The sequence below is a fragment of the Dysidea avara genome, chromosome 2 (assembly GCF_963678975.1).
Source record: "Dysidea avara chromosome 2, odDysAvar1.4, whole genome shotgun sequence".
Classification (NCBI taxonomy): Eukaryota; Metazoa; Porifera; class Demospongiae; order Dictyoceratida; family Dysideidae; genus Dysidea; species Dysidea avara.
The window spans coordinates 28,159,598-28,182,592 of NC_089273.1; the positions used below are offsets into that span (position 1 = coordinate 28,159,598).

The window sequence follows — 22,995 nt, forward strand, 5'->3', positions numbered from 1 at the left end:
CACAATCCACTGTTCTTATGATATAATAAATAATATAAACCTGTATGAACACTCTAATAAAGGTCAATTCCACTGTTTTCATGATATGTGACCAGATTTTACAGAACCGAACCAAATCGCATATCAGGCAAAATCAAACTAACACCACCAGTGGATAGCTACACCATCGTACTACAAGTTTTGACCCTCAGCACTACTCAAACTACACAAGGCTGGTTTTAATAGACGTCTTTTCTGGGTGGTGTGGAGTGCCCAAATGGCGGTTTCAGGCCTTGTGAAGGACCTGGCTTGGCAAGAATCAGTGGTTTACTGGTGGACAGCCTTATAATGTTGGCCAGACGTGTTCTCTGTAGATTTTGCTACATATCAGCCACTAAGGAGCCAGCACAGCCCTGTAATCTCGTGTCTGGACTCCAATCGTGGTCTGCCTCCATTTTGAGGCCTATCTTTTGCCCTCCCCGCCACCCCCCAGCCTCCACTCCTTTGTGAGCACTCGTGATACTACTTCGCTCGTCCAACTGCTCAGATTTTCTATCTTATTTGGCGGGAAACTGTACAAGCAGCTACAAGTACTGGAAGTGGCTTGAAAGGTAACAGATTGATGCATCTTTTGTGTAAATTTCATACACGTGCTTGCTATCCTTGGAGAGTTATGCTGGCTTCAATTTTTTAAAACCGTTTATCTCGAAACTTCTAATGTGCGATTTGGATCATTTTTCCAAAATCCAGTCACATATAATAAATAAAGATAATATAAACATGTAGATGCAAGAGTTTTTCATTTTTGTGCATGCACATATATACATATACGTACCCTATATAATTATGTTAGCTATGGCGTGGATGGTGGATATTGGTGACCATTGTATTCATCAAAGAAAAATTCATCTCTAATGCTAGCAACTGCATAGGGAGGTAGAACCACATGCCGGTGCCTACCAAGGTAGTTCCGCCCCCACTCTGTTAACTGACAATAAGCCATGCAGGTAGCGATACCTTCTGCAAATAAAATATATATAATTATGTGGAATACAAAACTGCTGAGCTATAGCTTTGCTTTACCTATGTTCATCAGTTGGCACATCACTCTCCCCATAACGATGCCGGTGGCTATGAAAGGCTATGATTAGAACTATCCTACATAAACAAGCACTGTGAAATTCTGGATGCTGTGTTATACAAGTAGGAGGTGGATCACCAAGTAGCAATACAGCCAGTTCTTCAATTTCTTTACAACAAATAGATTCACGTGCAGTACTCATCGAGCGGCTATGTCCATACGTGCACCTATATAATATAGTAAGAGTAGTCTGTAGCTACCGTGATTCAGTTGCACTTAGAATGAAAGTAGACTGAACTTACCAATCAGTGTTTCCCACACAAATAACTGAAGGGCTCTCTTCATCTATAAACGAGCCACTTGGAGTCTCACTAGGTGAAAGCTCAGGTTTGAAAAGATAGGGATAAACATCACTGTACGTGAAAATGTCCAAATCAGATGAGGACAATTCGTCTTCATCAAGATCTTCACCGTTGCTGTCACTAGAATCGTCATTCATGCTGCTGGAGTCATCATTACTATTGCTAGAGTAGTACGTAGAATCACTCTGCACTGAATTGTCATTGGAATCAACGCTTAAGCTCCCCTCAACAATCCCTGCCATTAGTAGACTCTACACAGTAACACTGTTAACTTATCAACCACGGTGCCATAGATGATGCCAGGACTTAAATTGAACTTGCGGTTGCATATAGGAAGTGACGTTTTATCACCTTGTGGTTATATCTTAATGTAAACACATAATTTAGTTATTAAAAATGTTGTCATGCATACTGCATGATTATATAATGCTATTTATCTACAAAAATGTAAATGTCAATATGTGCATGACTAGGCCTGCAATAATAGGACATGTGGGCACATGATTTTTGCCTACTTTTTCAAAATTTCATTGTACATAACATTTTGCACCATTGTGCTATGGCAATGCAATTTTCAGCTCTTAGTAAGTATTTTAACTGGCTTTATGATGCAAGTCACAGAATGCAAATATTCTGTTCCAATACTGAGATATGACTTGTAGAGTGACTGGGTGTAGTTTGTGCCCACATGCCCTATTTTCGCAGGCGCAGTCACATATTGCTCTGCAGTTGCCCTTTAGATGCCTACTTTTAGCTAACATTTTGAAATGAGACCATCAAATTAGCCAAAACTAGGGATTAAAGAGTGTTTCATTTTAGCAAGTAGTCATCTAATCTTGTTTCCTTACTTATTATTGCGTGGATCATTTCTCGTTTCAGCTGTAACATATCAATCCCTATTATTTCCTTTTAACTTTTTAATTTTATTTGTAATACGTAGCTAGTTTGTTTATTTTATGCCTAGCTAGCTAGCTATATTATACTCTTTGTTTTCCACATAGTATACAGCTATCTTTTACCTTGGTACGCAATAAGAGCCTCTAAAAATAATGTTATTTTTGTCTTTTAAAACTATTACAGCAACTGTTAAAGGCTTCAGCTGCATTTCTAATGGCCTAAATGTTGATGATTTAAGAACAAAACATCACTGGAGAGTCCACCATTAAGAGTGGAACCCTCGCTTTTAGAAGTCTGGATCCCAACACCCCTCAAAGGTATTATTAGCTAGCTACCTCACAAAAAAAAACAAAAAAACACTAAACTGGTAAGACTATAAAAAAGCTACCCAGTGTTAATAAATGCTAGAGACAACTGCTTGGCTACTACACCCGTTCACCCTCATCTTACGCACATGTACTTACACTTGAGTTGTGGCATGCACCACAACTATTAAGTGCCTCAACTATTAATTGTTTTTCAAGAAGAACAAAGAAGCGAATGAATGACAAAAGTAAACAGCATGGTGCAGTGGACAGAATGTTATCGGAACAACAGATTTGTGAATTCGCTGTCATTACCTTGGCCGTCTGAATTTGAGGAGCTGTAGCACAACCACTGGTCTTACGGCAGGCAGGAAGTGAGATGAAATTCAGATGAATTTTGAAATTTTAAAACTCACTGTACATTGAAACATTTGACTTTTAGCTTTATTTAACCAAGGCACAGCATCACTACAGCAGTACCCTAATGCAATCTAGGTGGTTTTTTTGGGTAAAACTTATTGCAAGGTTGTTTTTAAAGTGCAAAATAATATGAAGCCACATGATTTCTTACCAATCTGTAATACAATATGAACTGATGTTAATTTTTTTGAATAATTATAACTACTAATTTGTTTATTGTTAGTTGCACATGGTGCAGTAACCTTGACCTTAGTGTGTGATTGTATAAATAAGTTGGAGCTGAATTTCAGCTTTCTCTTCTTCAGTTGTTAAGTTATATTGATCATTAAGCTATTACAATTGATGTTGGTTACATTTGGGGGCTTGTCCAGGGCAATCCCTACTTATTTAGTACTATCGTACTTAATAATAATAGTGTATAATTTAAGATTTGATGTAATTTAATTTAAGGTATTTTCACACACACACACACACACACACACACACACACACACACACACACACACACACACACACACACACACACACAATACCTTCATGATGCCTTGGTTTTATTGGCTAGGTTTAACCAAGTACAAAAGTGCCCTTAGTATAATCCAAAATGCTACCAATAGGTTGCTACAAATTTATTCATTTATTATTGCCTGCCTTCCAGCCCGCCCGCCTGCCTGCTCACCTACTATAGTATGTTCACGTTGAGCTGAATCCTGAAAAACAGCTAAAAATTAAAAGTGGATTTTTTCTCAATAGAGTTAACATTTCAGCCAACCAGATGATTATTGCTAACAGCAAAGGGGTCAACAATGGACACGTACGGTTTGGCTCCATTACAAGTTTGGGAAAGGCTGTAATGGATGTTGTACTTATATTCCTTCCCCTTAGGAAATGTATTGTGAACTTTTTGATTGGCCGTAAATATTATGTCAAACATTTGAACAAAAAGATTTTGAAATATTCTTAGCGGTTCAAACAGTACTACAAATGAGCTAAATTTCAAGATCGTGTGTAATTGCATCCATGAGTTATTAAATGTTTTTGAGGATTCAGCTCAATATCAACATACTATACCATACTGTAAGATAAAAGCATCCAAGCTGTGAAATAGAGTGCCAACCTCCAACAAAAAGTCAAGGTGAAAAAATTGTACAATCAAGGACCAAGAAATTTCTGCAAGACACCAATATTTTTTGCTTCCTTTTTTTCATAGATGGCTGTTTTGGTATTGGCAGTACTTGCAACCCCCCATGGCTGGTTTTTGGGAATTTACTTGTCTTTCTACAGGAATAGTAGAGTGGTGGTAAATGTTGTACTGTTCATATCTAATTTATAATTATTTATCTGTCTCCAATGCTGTTCTATTATGGTGACTACATTATTAGGAAGTGTTGTTTACAATTTTAATATATATTTGGCTTTTACATTAAAATTGATACACCTGAACCACAAAAGGCTTAAGCTGAGATGTGTAGAAGATCTATGCAACAAATTTGAAAACAGTCTTATTAGTAAGTGGTAAATGTGGCAAACATTTGATCTTGTTTTATGATTTTAAAGGTTTTTGAAGTTGAATTCATCAACTTTGCAATTGACTTTGTCCTGTTTGCAGTGGAGTTCCTAGTTTTGCAGTAGAATTCATCCTGTTTGCAATTGAATTTGTTGGTTTTGTGATTAAATTTGTTGCTTTTGCATTAGAATTTGTCATGTTTGCACAAGAATTCATTATAATTACATTGACTGCAATAAACCAGCTGCTCATCACAAGGTGGATCATTTTTGCCAAGGAGAACACCACTTGAGATACTACAGGGTAGCTGGAGCTGGTTATACACAAAGCCATTCGAGTTAATTAGCTTGTTTAATTGGCTTGTTCACAAGTGACCACACCCATTGCCAATTGTGAATCACAATTATGAATGCTGTTGAAGAAGCTGTAGCAGAAGAATTATTGCATTTTAAAGAACTGTTCACAACAGTTGTACTTCAAGAAGATCATGAAGCAGCTGCTATGTGTGACTGTCTCTGGGAAAACCAGTCTTATCGCCCACTTAAAAGTATCGAGAAACGTCGGTTTTAAATATTCAGAGTGTTGTAGCTGGCCAATGGTGGTAGCTACACATACCAAATTTTCACATGTTTCACAGCAATTTCTTACCTTCCTGATCATCCACTGAAGAAGTAGCCAACAACTAAGTTTCCTACCATTTTAGATAGTTTTTAAACCGATGTTGTCTGTATCAGGCGAGCTCCAGAGGCGGGGGCCCTGGAAAGCCGGCAATATGGTGTTCAAAAATTGAAAAGAAATGTGTTGGGATGAATTAGGCCAAGTTATGGGCCATTCAGACCTCAGAACTTGCTAAAATGAAAGGAAATTTACAGCACAGGTCATTGTGCAGCACCACTGAGCTGTACAACTACACACAGCCATCTCCTGGTTGGCCAGGGTTCCATCAAGACCCCAGACCACTTGTACGGCTCGACACTGTGCTTTAAAAAGCAGCCAGCAAAAGCAGACCACTTTACTCTGGTCGACTGTGGCAGTGAAACTTGATAGTGCATTCATTAAACTTTGTGTTTGTGAGAAAGAAATCAAACTTCCTGTCTTGGGTGATAAGAACGGTTTTCGTAGATCCAGTCACATATCTTGTTATCAGGTTTACTGCAGCTACCAATTTTGTTACAGACGAATTGTTGTGAAAAAGTGACAAATTCTAATGTAAAAGTGACGAATTCATTTGCAAAACCTATGAATTCAATTGCAAAATGGATGACTTCTACTTCTCTCTCTCTTAGACAAACTCTTAGACTACTTCAAATGGGATGAAGCCAATTGCAAAGATGATGAATTCAATTGCAAAATTATGTAGGTTACATGTTTGTTACCAATGATTAGTTTTCACATCATAACTCTATAGCTAGCTGTTACACTCCAATTTGTTTCAAACCACAAAAGCTTGGAGCTATGATGGTTAACATATTCACATACCAATTTCCAACCTACAGTATTCACACATCACATATGTGATTTACCCTGTATGTAGGCATGACAACAAATCAGTTCTTCTCTTACATGAATAATCATTATTACTATGATACACGACAATTTATTGCTATCAATCCAAAATTGGTACTGCAATTCATTTTTAAACCCTCCTACGTGTACAAAATTTCAAGGCAATTGGACAATGCATTTGCTTTTTGAATTATTTGTAGTAGTTTTTGTAAACTAGAAAAAAACTAAAAAGAATGAGATCATGAGAGTTCATATCTTTGAAATGCTGGAAAGATTAGGGTCAATGTTTATGTGTTGACTATTGAAGATAGAGGGAATTTCCACAGCAAAATAATCTTGCATGACTGTAGAATGGAGTTACATATACGTTGAATTCATGTTATTATTCTTCATGTTAATAATATCTAATCAAAAACAGCCAAGCTGTAAAAAAAGGTGCGGCCCCCAGAAAGGCCATGGTGAAAAAAGATGTGAAATCCAAGGTGGCGACCAAGAAATGGCTGTGATGGTAGGTTAATGGTTAAAATTTAATAACGACATTTCAAGTGAATTTGGTGCCAAGACCAAGTGGCACTAAATTCATCTGAATTGTCGTTATTAAAATTTAACCATTAACCTACCATCATAGCCATTTCTTGGCCGCCACCTTGGATTTCACATCTTTTTTCACCATGGCCTTTCTGGGGGCCACACCTTTTTTTACAGCTTGGCTGTTTTTAATTAGATATCACTTCTTTTTGTTTTTGATTATACTGCAAAGCCAGCCTATGCCTGGCTTTGGGGCTTTTTTAACCCATGTGTTTTTTTTTCTTTACCACAGGAAGAAGAGAAGAACTTAAAGAAGATTTTTAATACTTCAATTATTTTTGATTTTATTAGTAATTATACAAATTATATACATATATTTATTACATGCCCATTATTCCCCACAGGATATTTTTTTGCAGCTGATCTCTCTACTGGGTGACTTGAAATGTAGCTGAACTATATACAGGATGGTTTCTTTTTGTAGCTGAACTCTCTACAAGGTGACCTCTTCTAGCTGGTCTCTCTACAGGGTGATTTGTTTCTAGCTGAACTCTCTACAGGTGACTTGTTTGTAGCTAAACTCTCTACATGGTGGTTTCTTTGTACCTGAACTCTCTACATGAAGGTTTCTCTGTAGCTGAACTCTCTATAAGGTGACTTTGTCTAGCTGAACTCTCTACAGGGCGATTTTTTTGTAGCTGAACTCTCTGCAGGGTGATTTGTTTGCAGTTGAACTCTCTACATGATGGTTTCTTTGTAGCTGAACTCTCTATAAGGTGACTTTGTCTAGCTGAACTCGCTACAGGGTGAATTTTTTGTAGCTGAACTCTCTACAGGGTGATTTGTTTGCAGTTGAACTCTCTACATGATGGTTTCTTTGTAGCTGAACTCTCTACAAGGTGACTTCTTCCAGCTGATCTCTCTACTGGGTGATTTGTTTCTAACTGAACTCTATACAGGTGATTTGTTTGCAGCTAAACTCTCTACATGGTGGTTTCTTTGTAGCTGAACTCTCTACATGATGGTTTCTTTGTAGCTGAACTCTCTACAAGGTAACTTCTTCTCTACAGGGTGATTTGTTTGTAGCATTCTCTCTCTACAAGTTGATTTGTGTGTAGCTGATCTTTCCACAGGTTGATTTTTTAGCCGATCTCACTACAGGGTAATTTGTTTGTAGCTGAACTCTCTATAAGGTGATTTGTTTGTAGCTGATCTCTCTGCAGGTTGATTTGTTTTAGCTGAACTCTCTACAGGGTGATTTGCTTGTAGCTGAACTCCTTACATTGTGTCTAGTTTCTAGCTGATGTCTCTACAGGGTGATTTTTTTGTAGCTGAACTCTCTACAGGGTGATTTGTTTCTAGCTTATCTCTCTACAGGTTGATTTGTTTGTAGCTGATGTCTCTTCAGGGTGCTTTATTTGTAGCTGATCTCTCTACAGGGTAATTTGTTTACAGCTGACCTCTCTTCAGGGTGATTTGTTTCTAGCTGATCGCTCTACAGGGTGATTTTCTTGTAGCTGAACTCCTTACGTTGTGTCTAGTTTCTATCTGATCTCTCTACAGGGTGATTTGTTCGTAGCTGATCTCTCTACAAGTTGATTTGTGTGTAGCTGATCTCTCTGCAGGTTGATGTGTTTGCGATCTCTCTACAGGGTAATTTGTTTGTAGCTGAACTCTCTGTAAGGTGATTTGTTTGTAGCTGAACTCCTTACATTGTGTCTAGTTTCTAGCTGATGTCTCTACATGGTGATTTTTTTGTAGCTGAACTCTCTACAGGGTGATTTGTTTCTAGCTTATCTCTCTACAGGTTGATTTGTTTGTAGCTGATGTCTCTTCAGGGTGATTTGTTTGTAGCTGATGTCTCTACAGGGTAATTTGTTTATAGCTGACCTCTCTACAAGTTGATTTGTGTGTAGCTGATCTCTCTGCAAGTTGATGTGTTTGTAGCCGATCTCTCTACAGGGTAATTTGTTTGTAGCTGAACTCTCTATAAGGTGATTTGTTTGTAGCTGATCTCTCTGCAGGTTGATTTGTTTTAGCTGAACTTTCTACAGGGTGATTGCTTGTAGCTGAACTCCTTGCATTGTGTCTAGTTTCTAGCTGATATCTCTACAGGGTGATTTGCTTGTAGCTGAACTCTCTACAGGCTGATTTGTTTCTAGCTTATCTCTCTACAGGTTGATTTGTGTGTAACTGATCTCTCTACAAGCTGATTTGTTTGTAGCTGATCTCTCTACAGGGTGATTTGTTTCTAGCTGATCTCTCTACAAGTTGATTTGTGTGTAGCTGATCTCTCTGTAAGTTGATTTGTTTGTAGTCGATCTCTCTACAGGGTAATTTGTTTGTAGCTGACCTCTCTACAAGTTGATTTGTGTGTAGCTGATCTCTCTGCAAGTTGATGTGTTTGTAGCCGATCTCTCTACAGGGTAATTTGTTTGTAGCTGAACTCTCTATAAGGTGATTTGTTTGTAGCTGATCTCTCTGCAGGTTGATTTGTTTTAGCTGAACTTTCTACAGGGTGATTGCTTGTAGCTGAACTCCTTGCATTGTGTCTAGTTTCTAGCTGATATCTCTACAGGGTGATTTGCTTGTAGCTGAACTCTCTACAGGGTGATTTGTTTCTAGCTTATCTCTCTACAGGTTGATTTGTGTGTAACTGATCTCTCTACAAGCTGATTTGTTTGTAGCTGATCTCTCTGCAGGTTGAATTGTTTCTAGCTGATCTCTCTACAAGTTGATTTGTTTATTGCTGATTGCTCTAAAGGTTGATTTGTTTGTAACTGAACTCTCTGCAAAGTGTTTTGTTTGTAGTTGATCTCTCTACAATGTGATTTTTTGTAACTGACCTCTCTTCAGAGTGATTTGTTTCTAGCTGATCTCTCTACAGGGTGATTTTTTTGTAGCTGACCTCTCTTCAGGGTGATTTGTTTCTAGCTGATCTCTCTACAGGTTGATTTGTTTGTAGCTGAACTCTCTACAGGGTGATTTGCTTGTAGCTGAATTCCTTACATTGTGTCTAGTTTCTAGCTGATCTCTCTACAGGGTGATTTGTTTGTAGCTGATCTCTCTACAAGTTGATTTGTGTGTAGCTGATCTCTCTGCAGGTTGATGTGGTTGTAGCCGATCTCTCTACAGGGTAATTTGTTTGTAGCTGAACTCTCTATAAGGTGATTTGTTTGTAGCTGATCTCTCTGCAGGTTGATTTGTTATAGCTGAACTCTCTACAGGGTGATTTCTTGTAGCTGAACTCCTTACATTGTGTCTAGTTTCTAGCTGATGTCTCTACAGGGTGATGTTTTGTAGCTGAACTCTCTACAGGGTTATTTGTTTCTAGCTTATCTCTCTACACGTTGATTTGTGTGTAACTGATCTCTCTACAAGCTGATTTGTTTGTAGCTGATCTCTCTGCAGGTTGATTTGTTTCTAGCTGATCTCTCTACAAGTTGATTTGTTTGTTGCTGAACTCTCTGCAAAGTGTTTTGTTTGTAGCTGATCTCTCTACAGGGTAATTTGTTTGTAGCTGAACTCTCTCCACAGTGACTTGTGTGTAGCTGAATTCTCTAGAGAGAGGCTTAATTGTAGCTGAATTCTCTACATGGTGCATGACTTGTTTATAGCTGAGCTCTCTTCGGTGTGACTGTAATGTTCTGAATCTCTACAGTGATATATTTGTAGCTTAACTCTCCACAGCGTGACTTGTTTCTTGCTGAACTGTCTATAAGATTAACTGTTTGCAGCTGAACTCCCTACAGAATAACTTGTAATGTAATAGAATTCTATAATGGAGTAAATAAATTAGCTGAATGCTCTATTAGGGTGACTGTTCTATTGTTCTATTAGAGTATCTCGATCTCGCATTTGCTACACGGAGTTGGCTTTCGAATCATAACTCAGTGGTTTGTAATCCAATTCTTCTATACTACTGCAAGGACTTTCTATGAAGATTATTCCAGCTATACACCGATTTTCAACTCATTGCTCTAAGCGGTTTGCCTAGTAGGCGTAAAAACTAATACTTTTTATTCATAAAAACTGATCGCGTAATTGTGACACAGGTTGGGTTTTGTGTCATATCTCCGTGGTCTTTATCTCGATTCCTTTCAAACCACAAAACAGCACTCCTACAATGGTTACTCCATCTGCATATCCCCTCATTCCTCCAAGGGGTTTACCCTGTAGGCATGACAGACCTTCGACCTTATTTTATGCAAATAATTGGTCATAGCTCCGTGAATGTTCATCGGATTGCTACCAAAGTTGGTGAGGAGATTTGCCATAATGAGCCCTTTAAAGTTACGGAATAGTTTAAAATGCGTGGGCGGAACAAATTACAAAACCTGCTTTAAACCAAGCAGGGATAAATAATTTCAACAACTGTGTTGTGTTAGCAATACAACTAATTGTGCTTGTTTGTTTTTACTACAGAACAACAACTGTTCTTGGGTGTGTGGTCCACAATAGAGCGATGTTTTATAAAAACGCGCCGCCAAAAACCAGACTAACAGATTGCTGAATCCTTATAATTTCAACACAAGTGACTAAACAACTAAAATATCTAGGTCCTGTGGAAGCGATTTTTTAAAGTTACTGATAGTATAGACGTTTTATTGAACTTTTAGTAGTTTTTTCGAGTGAAACAAGCTCTTTGAAGGCTTGTATCTGAGTCACTGGGAAGAAACACGCCAAAAACGCTTCCACAGGACCTAATAAATTTAATATACAGTATCACTATACCCCAGAAATGCCAATAGAGCCTACAGCTTTTGCTGTATTTGGCGGCGGAAAAACATGGTAGTGACAGCCGGAGCTGAGCAATGTACGGGCTGGCTTACTTGTGTTACTACAACAAATTGTAGTGTTCCACCTGTCTCAAACTATACTGTAGCTACATAAAAACATTAAATATAAAGGGCTTCACCTTCATTTAAAACTTTTCACGCTGCTTAGATTGGTTTCATGGGCTTCTCAAAAAGTATCGATAGGCATTCGAGATTTTGAATGATTGCCCGTGACTATACCGTAACTTTAAGTGTGTCGAACTTCAGCCTGATTCGAGCACGCATTCGTGTTTTAAGGCGGATTTTGTGAAGTGTGCAAAATGAAGATGAAGAAGAAAAAAACAAAGAAATTAAAATGAAACTTTGTTCACTCGTATTTTGAAAATGGCTGGAGTGGTTTTCTTCAAATTTGACATGTTGACTCCCCTAACTGGTTGGCACTTCTGTAGCAAATTTGGTTCCAATCGGATTAGGGATCACAGAGCTACATAGGTGTGAAAATTGTGTTTTCTTTCTCCCTATTAATATACTCCCGGTGTGGCGTGCCGGCTTCTTGGTCCACACAACACACTACTGTGTGTCTTGATCTAAACCAAAACAGCCAAGCTGTAATAAAAAGAGTGTGGCCCTCAAAAAGGCCTGGGTGAAAAAAGATGTGAAATCAAAGGCCAAGAAATGACTGTGATGGTAAGTTAATGGCAAAAAAATTAATTACAACAATTCAGGTGAATTTTCATTGCCTCCTTCAAGTTTCAGCACCAAATTCACCTAATTTTTTTTTTTATTCTGCCATTAACCTACCATCAACCTACCATCACTGCCATTTCTTGGCCACCACCTTTGATTGCACATCTTTTGTCACCCTGGCCTTTTTGGGGGCCACACTCTTTTTTTACAGCTTGGCTGTTATAGTTTAGATATCACTTCTTTTTGTATTGCAAGCCACAAAGTTGGCCATAAACTGGCTTTGATGTTCCCTTTTCACTTGTATTTTTTTCTTAACTGCAGGAATTGTGGAACAAAAGAAGCAATTGTGCATATGGCTTTTTGTCTTATTAAATATTTGTATATTTAACAGAATGATTATCACATACTGTAGGTACGTAATAAGGTGACTTCTTACATAACTGAACTATAGCTGAAACTCTCATTGTTTGTATGATAGATGAACTCTTTTCAGGGTGATTTGTTTCTAGCTGAACTCTCTACATGGTGATTGGTTTCCTGCACATATTTCTACAGGGTGATTTGTTTGTAGCTAATTCTCTATAGGGTAAATTTTTTCTAGTTGATATCTCTACAGGGTGTCTTGCTTCCAGTTGATCTTTCTACCAGGTGATTTGGTTTGTAGCTGATCTCTCTACAGGGTGACTTGTTTCTAGCTGAACTTTCTACTGGGTGACTTGTTCCTAACTGATCTCCGTAGATGGTGATTTATTTCCAGCACATATACTGGGTGATTTGTTTGTAGCTGATCTCTATCAATGCCCCCCATCATCTAGTGGTGTTTTTTTAACTTCCGTCACAAGCTTATCAGTAACTGATGCGCATCCCAAATTACTTATTGTTGCTACTACATGAGTGCACGCAACATTCAACTCATTTGTGAATCATGATAATAATACAGTGATTTCTTGTGTTACAAACAATGAATAAAATGATGCACTAAAAAGGGTATGCCTGAATTCCCAGGGGTTTCCCCCTATAGACACTATGCCTTGACCAAACGAAAATATTAGACACACAATTCTATATTTAGCCTACACTACTCACGTGATGGTGCATTTTTCGAACATAAAAAGACAACTGACTTGCTCAAAGTGACTTAGAAAGAGTCCAACTCAGAAGTGACAAGTGATATATATATATATGAAGACGCTACAAACCTGCTGCGTACGAGGTGGTAAAGAGTTAGACCTTTATTTTCCCGAGTTAATCACACTGGATCTTAGTACAGTGCAGTGACAAGCCAGTTTACTTTGTCAGTCAGTCAGACGATCTGCCACAAGCTTACAAATTCTACTAACGGGAGCTGTAGAGCTGGGATTTCATGCCAATACATGGCGTTTGAATTTTGTGTGCTGAAGTGAATGAGCTAGTCATACTATGCCAGTGTGCTAGGACTGCTGCACAGACTGTGGCTGACATAAGTAACTGTGACACATTATATTTGTACTAAAATATTCACAATATAGTTCTACTGGGTTGTGGGTGAATTTGTTGGAGTACAGTTGTGGCATGTGCGATGGTGCTCAATGAAAATACTTCCATTGATAAGTGTTAACTAGATGCCAGACTCAATCATGATACACATATGGATCCTGAAATGTATCCGTGAAAGCTATACATTATATAGGATGGGATTATGGGCCTGATATTGTGCTCTGTAAATAGATTCAACTGACACCTGAGCCTGCAGGACATTACCCTTGAGCAATTGTCTACCTGCATATTAGCAAGCATGTCTGTCCTTTTATTGTTGCAGGCTCTAGTGCTTCCTAAAAATCACACATCAGTTAGTTTTCCTCTGCATTTTGGGGATAACCCACCCAACAAAGATGGGTTAATAACCCGTCAGTTATATCCCCAAAATGTCTTGGAGCACCCATCTAAGCCCATAATTAACCCACATAAGCACATAATAATCCATTATTATGAGCATTTATGCAGAGAAGCAATAGTACCAGTGTTGATTAGAAGGTGTTAATATTCTTGATATATTAGGCAACTAAACATTGGGTGGCCCTGCAGATGCTATTCACTGATGGTCAGGATTTAGCTCTTCTAATGAATTAATGGACCATGGCACACAAGGAGTGACCATAACCGTTGGCAGCATAGATGAGGCCCCATGCCATATCACAGTATGTACTCTCAAACAAAGAGTGGCAGCCAACTTACCAGCTCACAAGTTTGCAGGGCACAGTTTAAGGAGGCCAGGGGTACCAGAACTGCCACAGCAGTTGCAGGCATGCAAGATTCTATACCATCTAAATTCTACTGAAGTTGTTGGCAGAGCCCAGGTTATCTGCCAGACATCAAGTGACAGCCTCATCAGCTAACTCAGATCTTCTGTTGTTTCAAAGTGCTTGTTGGGTGCCACACTCAACCTCCTCAGTGAGGGACAGATGTGGTAGTCACGGACTTCACCATCTCAATGAAAGACTTCTCAAATACTCCTGACTTGGTTGTATGTACATTCAACAGTGTCACAAATTTTCCACACTAATCTAAGACTCATAAACTAGGCAGATGCTACCATAATTTCTCCTTTTAGTGACACTCAAAGTATCACGGCTTACGTATGTATGTATACTGTTAAGAGTAAAACTATAATTGTGAATACTCAAGTAGCTATTGTCACAAGAATGGCTAGGGAGGGTATTGTTGAATCTAATGCTGGAACTTTGTTTTATGCTGTCGCAGCACATGGTATGGTGATTAGACATGTGTGTGGCATGTTTGTAGAGTAGTGCACCTTCTCCTGTTATGTCTATAGACATGTGTACCATTTCCTATTTTGTTTCTAGAATTAATAGTACTTTTAATTTGACATGATAATCTCCATAGTAGTGTACCAATGGCACATTTTACCTACATAGACAAGAACTCCGATTGGTCCATGTAAATGTAGCACCAGATACTTTCAACTGCAGGGAGGACGGATATGGAGAAGTCCTTACTGTGATTGGTGATCTCCTTTGTGTGCAGTCAGAGCTGTTCCAGAGTAGTGGTGAGTTGCCTTATTCCATGGGTATACAGGAGATGATTTGAAATGCAATTCCTATAGTGGGGACTTCAGACTCATTAGTGGAACATGCCTTAGCCAGTGTCTTATCTTGTCTGTCAAAATAGATGAAAGGTATAAGGCCGGAATTGTGGTCTATAAACCAATAGCCTCACCAAATGCTTCACATAAACAAAGTAGCATTTGCTACCTGCACTCACCGCTTGAAGTGACTTCCAGTATTTTGGGATGGCTACTGCCACCATTGATGAATTGTTTCTTTATGGTGATACAGATAGTGATAGGTCTGCCCCTAACCAGCAATAAGTACTCCCTATATTTGGATTAGCTGTTTCTGGTTATGCTACATTAAACTGGTGACTATGTATATATTGTAGCCCAGGTCCAGGTTTACAGAAAGGAACCCACAATTAGGTCACACCTAAAAAGGTAGAGATGTGGGCTCCTTGGTATGGAAGTCTTACCCTTGGGGTCCATATCTTATGCATAAAAAGAAAATGATTAGCCTAGTCATGGACCCTGAGGGAAGACCCCATTATGGACCTGTTTGGATTTCTATTGCACAAGTGCAGATAGAGCAGTGTGTTTTGTGATGAGATTCAATGTTCCAGTAGCCACAAAGGAAAATTTATTTATGGAGACAAGCTAATTTTGATGACATCAGAAATGATTTTGAACAATTTCCTCCTCCTTTGTGTCTAACAATACCACTGATACTGACATTGAAAGTCGTTGGTCATCTTTCAAAGAGAAATTTAATTTAGTTTTAATGACTAAAATACCTTTCTAACTTACCTCTACTAAACTTCACCAGCCCTGGATAAACAAATCCATAAACCAGCTAACTCGCCATAAACAACGTCTCTACAATAAAGCTCGCCATTCTGGTTCCACAACTCACTGGAATACATACAAAGAGTTCAAACGATACACACAGCAACAGTGTAAAAATGCCTATGAAAGTTACATTCGGATTATTGTTTCAATAGAGCCTGGTAACAACCGTAAATTCTTTTGGTCTTTTATCAAGAGCAAGAGACTAGATCATTGTGGTGTTGGCACACTAAAAAGTGGAGACCAAGTATACAGTGATAATACTTTTAAAAGCCGCCTGTTGAATGCCTATTTTGCTTCTGTCTTCACTAAAGATACTTTCAAAACAGTACCAAATTTACCTGATAGTCCTTACCCAACTATTTCTAACATTTCTGTTACTTTTAATGGACTTGCAAACTTATTGAAGAATATTAAAGAGTACAAAGCACATGGCCCTGACAAAATTCCTAATCGCTTTCTTAAGGAATGCGTAACTGAGATTGCTCCTTCCTTAGTGCTACTGTTTCAGGTATCCATCAAGCAGAGTAAGGTTCCCTCTGAATAGAAGCATGCACTAGTTTTACCTATTTTTAAGAAGGTAACAAGTCTTTACCATCAAATTACAGGCCTGTCTCCCTAGTATGTGTTTGTTGTAAAATTTTAGATCATATTATCTACTCTGAGATAATGGAACATCTAAACTCACATAACATTTTATGACATGCGCAACACGGTTTCCACCAGAATCACTCTTGTGAATCCCAGTTACTACTTACTGTTAATGACTTTACAAAGGGACTTGATGATGGGAAGCAAATTGATGCAATAGCCCTAGATTTCTCAAAGGCATTCAATACGGTGTCTCACAAACATCTATTTACCAAGCTAGGCTATTATGGTATTCGAGGGTCAACACTAAGTTGGATCCAAGATTTTCTTACAAACAGATTACAGCAAGTCATCTTGGATGGATATTCTAGTGTCTCACAGGCTGTAACATCGGGTGTACCCATGGGACGGTTCTTGGCCCACTATTGTTTTTATGTTTTGTGAATGACATTCCTGGAATTGTCTCCAGTACACTACGCCTATATGCTGATGACGTCTTAATATACAGTGTAGTTAACTCCACAGAAGATTGTGATGGACTCCAACATGACTTGAGTACATTATACAAATGGGCTGCAACTTGGAAAATGACATTCAACGTCACAAAATGTTACTATGTAAGATTTACAAACAAACGACACATCACTAAACACCTTTACCACCATGAACTTGAGGAACATGATGTTATGAAGTATCTTGGAGTTCTCATTGATAACAAGCTTACTTGGCCTGCACACACTGACTACACAGTTAATAAAGTTAATGGAACCCTGAGTTTCTTAGTTTGTAATTTTAAACATTGTTCACTTGACATTAAACTCAAATGCCATTTATCTTTAGTTTGCCAAATCCTTGAGTATGCATCTATCGTATGGTCACCTTACCAAACAACCCTCGTCAACAGGATTGAGTCAGTTCAACGTCGTTCGGCCCACTTTATTTTGAATAACTATGAAAGATTCAGTAGTGTAACAACCATGCTAAGACAACTTAATCTGCCATCTCTTGCTGTAAGAATAATTTGCAATCGTATTATTATGATGTTTCAGATATTCAAGAATGCAGTACATATCCCAGTTGTACCACCTATTCTCACTTTTAACACATTAGGTACTAGAGGACACAGTTTGAAGTTTTATCAGTTACCAACAAGAGTTAACTCCTATACCAACTCCTTCTTTCCTGATACCATCAAACTCCGGAATAACCTTCCCAATCAATTGTGAACACTGACAGTATTGAGAACTTTAAATCCACAATAATATTTATCAACACTATCTATGTAATTAACTTTTATCACTATACTTTTGTACTATATAGGTTCTGCAGTGTAACTACTGCAATAAATTCATGTGCAGTCCCTTTGCTACGTTATTCTGCTGGTTTGGTTCAGTGGACTCAAGCTGAGCTATATAAGGTAGATGTTACAACAAGGAAACTCATGTCTCTGCATCATGCTTTTAATGTGAATAGTGATGTAGACAGGCTATATGTCCGAAGGTCTCGAGGTGGTAGGGGGTTGATGTCTGTTGCTGATTTTATACACAGGGAATGTAATAGCCTGGGGCATTATCTAGCTCAGTCATCAGAGTCTTTTCTACAGCTTATTTCTAACCAGAGATGGTTTTCAAGGGAAGATACTAAGGTTTGTAAGTCTCTCATTGAAGACAAACATTTGGCTGCATGGATGGAGAAGGCTTTGCATGGCCACTTGTGTAAAGATGTTTTCCCTTAGTTGATCTTAAGTGGCAGTGGCATTGCATTAACCATGCAAAGTTTACTAAGGAAACAGAAGGGTTTATTTTTGCAGCACAAGAGCAAGCATTAACTACAAATGTAATGAAGAGAAAGATATTCCATCTAGATACTTCTCCTCTATGTAGGCTGTGTGGATCAACTGATGAAACTATTAACCATCTTATCAGCTCATGTCCCTTCATAGCTCAGACAGCATACATAAAGCATCATGATCAAGTTGCCAAGTTCATCCACTGGAAGTTAGCTCAGTGTTATGGCTTTGAGGTGGTTTGTCAGTGGTGGCTTTATAAACCTGTTTGTCTTATGACTAATGCTGCTGGTACTTTGATGTGGGATTTTACAATCGTTACTGATGATCCAGGGACTCACAATCACCCGGACATTACAGTGATTGATAAAACTTCAGAGACTGTTAAGTTTGTTGATATTGTCATCCCTGGTGATTGTCATCTTAGGAACAAGATTGTTGAAAAGAAGGAAAAATATACTGATCTGAGTATTAGAGTCCAGATGATGTGGAAATCACCTACTTTAGTTATACCAGTGGTTATATTATAGGGGCACTTGGCTCTGTTCCAAGTGATCTTGAAGAGACTTTACTCCTAATAGGTTTAGACAAGTGGATCTTACCTGTGTTGCAAAAGGCTGTATTGTTGGGTACTTGTCAAATATTAAGACATTATTTAACTCATTCCGCCATTAAGTGACTCACACATGTTGTGTTCATGTTGTGTTCATGTTGTAGTAGTAGGTTTTTGTTTTTCCTTGCCCATCTACCTGGTTGGTATTGGGATTATGTATCACATTGCCACTGTATCTGTGTTATTAATTAAATAATAATAATAATAACCTTTCTTTGTAGCCATGTGTGGTCACAACCAAAAACGGAGTCGCAGTGTGAGCAGTCCAGTTGTTTACCTTTTCCCACCCATGCTGAAATAAATAACATCAATAAATCAGTCAGGGCAATTATAAGTTGTCAAAGGAAAACAAAATTACCACAAACAAGGCTAGCCTTTAAGTCCTATTTGCTCCTCTTTGATGTGAGGAGAAATGGTGGCAGCTCCCTTGCACAACTGATAGTTGTGAGAAAATGAGTATGGTTAATCCAGTCCTGATGTGAAATCGCTTCCCTGGTTTGATGCTTTGTGAAGAAGGATTGCCCTGTTTTGGCCAGATGAAAGAGGCTGTTGTGAAAAAGTAGCAGTCACACAGAAAGTTAGAGCTTTGATGTGAGAACTTGAAAACCTTCATCCATGTGAAAATGTTGGACATCTGTTTGCTAAGCCACTGGGTCTTGATTGTTTCCCCTTACAGGAAGATAGCTGGTATTCTGGTGGTCTAGCTGTCCCACGGTCCAAGAGTGGAGTTGACTCAGATGTAGACCTATTTGTGGCTGTTCCCTGGGATTTGTTGGTAGAGACCTAGGGAATTCCTTTGACAGAAAGACCTCTAGTTGCTGATGTAGATGTGTCATCATCACTGGGGGTGGTCATTGAGTACTTGGAAGGTGATAGCAGGGATCATTTGCTAAAGGGAAGCTAGCTGCTTCTCCATTATTAAGACAGGCTCCCTGACAATGGTTGCATTGACAGCCAAACTGCTGCACAACAATAGCATTGGCAGCCAACCATTACATGGAATCATAGACAAAAGCATTGGCAGCCAACCACTGCATGGAACCGTAGACAAAAGCATTGGCAGCCGCAGCCACTGCATGGAACAGTGCATCACTTTAATGCATGGCGCCATCTGTGCCATGCAGTTGATGGGCGTAAAGGGCTATGAATAGTGGCAATACATCCTGCCAGCCAGCTGGAAGTTCCTAACGATAGTTTGCAGCACGTGAGGTTGAGCGATATACTGTAGTACTGTTGATCCAGTGGACTGAAGGCGAGATGAATCCGCAGACTAATGAACTAATCTCAGGATTTCCGGTAGCTACGTGGCTCCACTACTAGTGGTGGGGTTGTTTACTTTCAACTTCTGGTGATGGAGGTTAGACTGTGGAGTAGCTACCACGGGGAAGGGTGGAGGCGCAGGAGCGCCTACTGAGCTGCTACTGGAGGTGCTGACTCTTCTGAAGAGGAAGACGACGACGAATTTATGACGCTAAACTGAAACACTCGACTCCAGAAAAGATAACAACAACTTGCTAACCGTTTATAACCTGCTGTTAAACTTGTAATAACTGGTAATGAAGTAGTTATGTAGCTAGTTACATAAGCTGTAGTAATACAACACCGTATGTTGGCTAGCCCATCATTGGATCATTAGCCTTTTGTGCAATTATAGTTCGAATCCTGGGGTTGGAGGGATTTTTTTCCTTACCTTGGCCCCTTTTCTGTTACACCTTTTCAGTCAGTCAGTAAGTCAAGTCATTAGGTTTAAGTCCCTGAAATTAGGTTAGGTAATCCTAAGGCTGCAGCACATGTTGCTGTCAGACCTTCAGTGCTGATCACTGTAAAGTGCTAATAATAATAATAATAATAATAATAAACAATGTTGAGTGTTTTGTGGGGGATGTCTACCACCACCCCCCCACCTTCTGGCTAGCTACACCCCTGATATCTATAGGGTATTATAACTTGTATTTAGCTGATATCTTTACAGAGTGACTCGTTTTTAGCTAATGTCTCTACAGGGTGGTTTGTTTGTAGCTGATCTCTATACAGGTTACTTGTTTCTGGCTGATCTCTCTTGAGGGTGACTGCTCTATTAGGATGACTACTCTATTAGAATATCTCGCACTTGCTACACCAAGTTGGATTTCGTGTTATATCTCTGGCTTTGAGTCAGATTCCTACACCATTGAAGAGCTTTTCTAAGATAATTACTCCATCTGTACAGCGATTTTCAAAGCATCACTCTGGGCGATTTTTCTGGTAGGCATTGCAAGTAGTTTTTATTAGCTAATCTTGATTGCATAATTGTTACACACTTATACATTTTCATTGTATCTTCATGGTTTTTAACTTAATGCCTTTCAAACCACAAAAGGCTTGTGGTTCAATAGTTAACCTATTCATCCACCAATTTTCAGCTTCTTCCCATAACCAGTTTACCCTGTAAGTATGACAACATGTTGGTATTATTTTTTGTGAGTAATTGCTAATACATGTAACTCCTTGACTGTTAATTGTATCTAATCCAAAACAGCCAAACTGTAAAAAAAGAGTGCAGCCCTCAAAAAGGCTATGGTGAAAAAAGATGTGAAATCCAAGGTGGCGGCCAAGAAATGGCTGTGATGGTAGGTTAATGGCAAAAATTTTAATTACGACAATTCAGGTGAATTTGTGTTGCCTCCTCCACTAGGATTCTGCACCAAATTTCCCTGAATTGTCGTAATTAAAATTTTGCCATTAACCTATCATCACAGCCATTTCTTGGCCGCCATCTTGGATTTCACATCTTTTTTCACTAGAGGGCCGCACTCTTTTTTTACAGCTTGGCTGTTTTGGATTAGATTTCACTTCTTTTTGTATTTGTATACCCCCAAGTCGGCCTATGGCCAGCTTTTTTTAACCTATCTTTTTTTTTCTTTTCCACAGGAAGAAGAAAAGATGAAGCAGATGATTACTTCAAATATTTCTGATTTTATCAATAAATGTACAAATTATATATATATATATATATATATATATATATATATATATAATACATATATTTATTACAGAACTCTACATGGTGGTTTCTTTGTAACTGAACACTCTACAAGGTGAGTCCTTCTAGCTGATCTCTCTACAGGGTGAATTGTTTGTAGCTGAACTATCTACAAGGTAACTTCTTCTAGCTGATCTCTCTACAGGATGATTTGTTTGTAGCTGAACTCTCTACAGGATGGTTTCTTTGTAGCTGAACTCTCTACAGGGTGATTTTTTCTAGCTGAACTCTCTCTCTAGGGTGATTACTTCACAGCTGGACCCTCTACAAGGTAGCTTCTTCTGTCTGATCTCTCTACAGTGTGATTTGTTTGTAACTGAACTCTCTACAAGGTGACGTTTTCTAGCTGAGCTCTCTCTTATTTCTAGCTGATCTCTCTACAGAGTAACTTGTTAGTCTAGCTGAAGTCTTTACATGGTGGATTTTGGTTGTTAAACTCTCTGAATGAAGACTTGTTTGTAGCAGAACCTCTACAGAGTAAATTGTTTGTAGCTGAACTCTCTACAGGGTGCATGACTTGTTTATAGCTGAACTCTCTTCAGTGTGACTTGTAATGTTCCGAATCACTACAGCAATATAATTGTAGCTGAACGCTCTATAGGGTGACTTGCTTCTTGTTGAACTGTCTATACGATTAACTGTTTGCAGCTGAACTCCCAACAGAATAACTTGTAATGTAATAGAATTCTATAATGGAGTAAATAAATTAGCTGAATGTTCTATTAGGGTGACTGTTCTATTAGAGTATCTGGATCTCGCATTTGCTACACGGAGTTTGCTTTCGAATCACAACTCAGTGGTTTGTAAACCAATTCTTCTGTACTACTTCAAGGATTTTCTATGAAGATTATTCCAGCTATACACCGATTTTCAACTCATTGCTCTAAGCAGTTTGCCTAGTAGGCGTAAAAACTAATACTTTTTTTATTCATAAAAATCGATCGCGTAATTGTGACACAGGTTGGGTTTTGTGTCATATCTCCATGATCTTTATCTCCATTCCTTTCAAACCACCAAAAGGCACTCCTATGATGGTTACTC

At 38.6% G+C, this 22,995-nt stretch overlaps 1 protein-coding gene across 5 annotated transcripts in view; it reads left to right on the top strand.

Annotated features, from left to right (window-relative positions):
- Positions 1–22,995, top strand: part of LOC136244156 (uncharacterized) — a 109,063-nt gene that overhangs the window by 62,877 nt on the left and 23,191 nt on the right. For 4 of the 5 annotated variants that reach the window (XM_066035675.1, XM_066035704.1, XM_066035686.1 and 1 more), the window contains one exon: positions 4,252–4,341. The exons of the other annotated variant lie outside the window; for it this stretch is intronic. In XM_066035675.1, the coding sequence (XP_065891747.1) occupies positions 4,252–4,341 (90 nt within the window). The remainder of the gene's footprint in view (positions 1–4,251; positions 4,342–22,995) is intronic. 5 annotated transcript variants of the gene reach the window in all.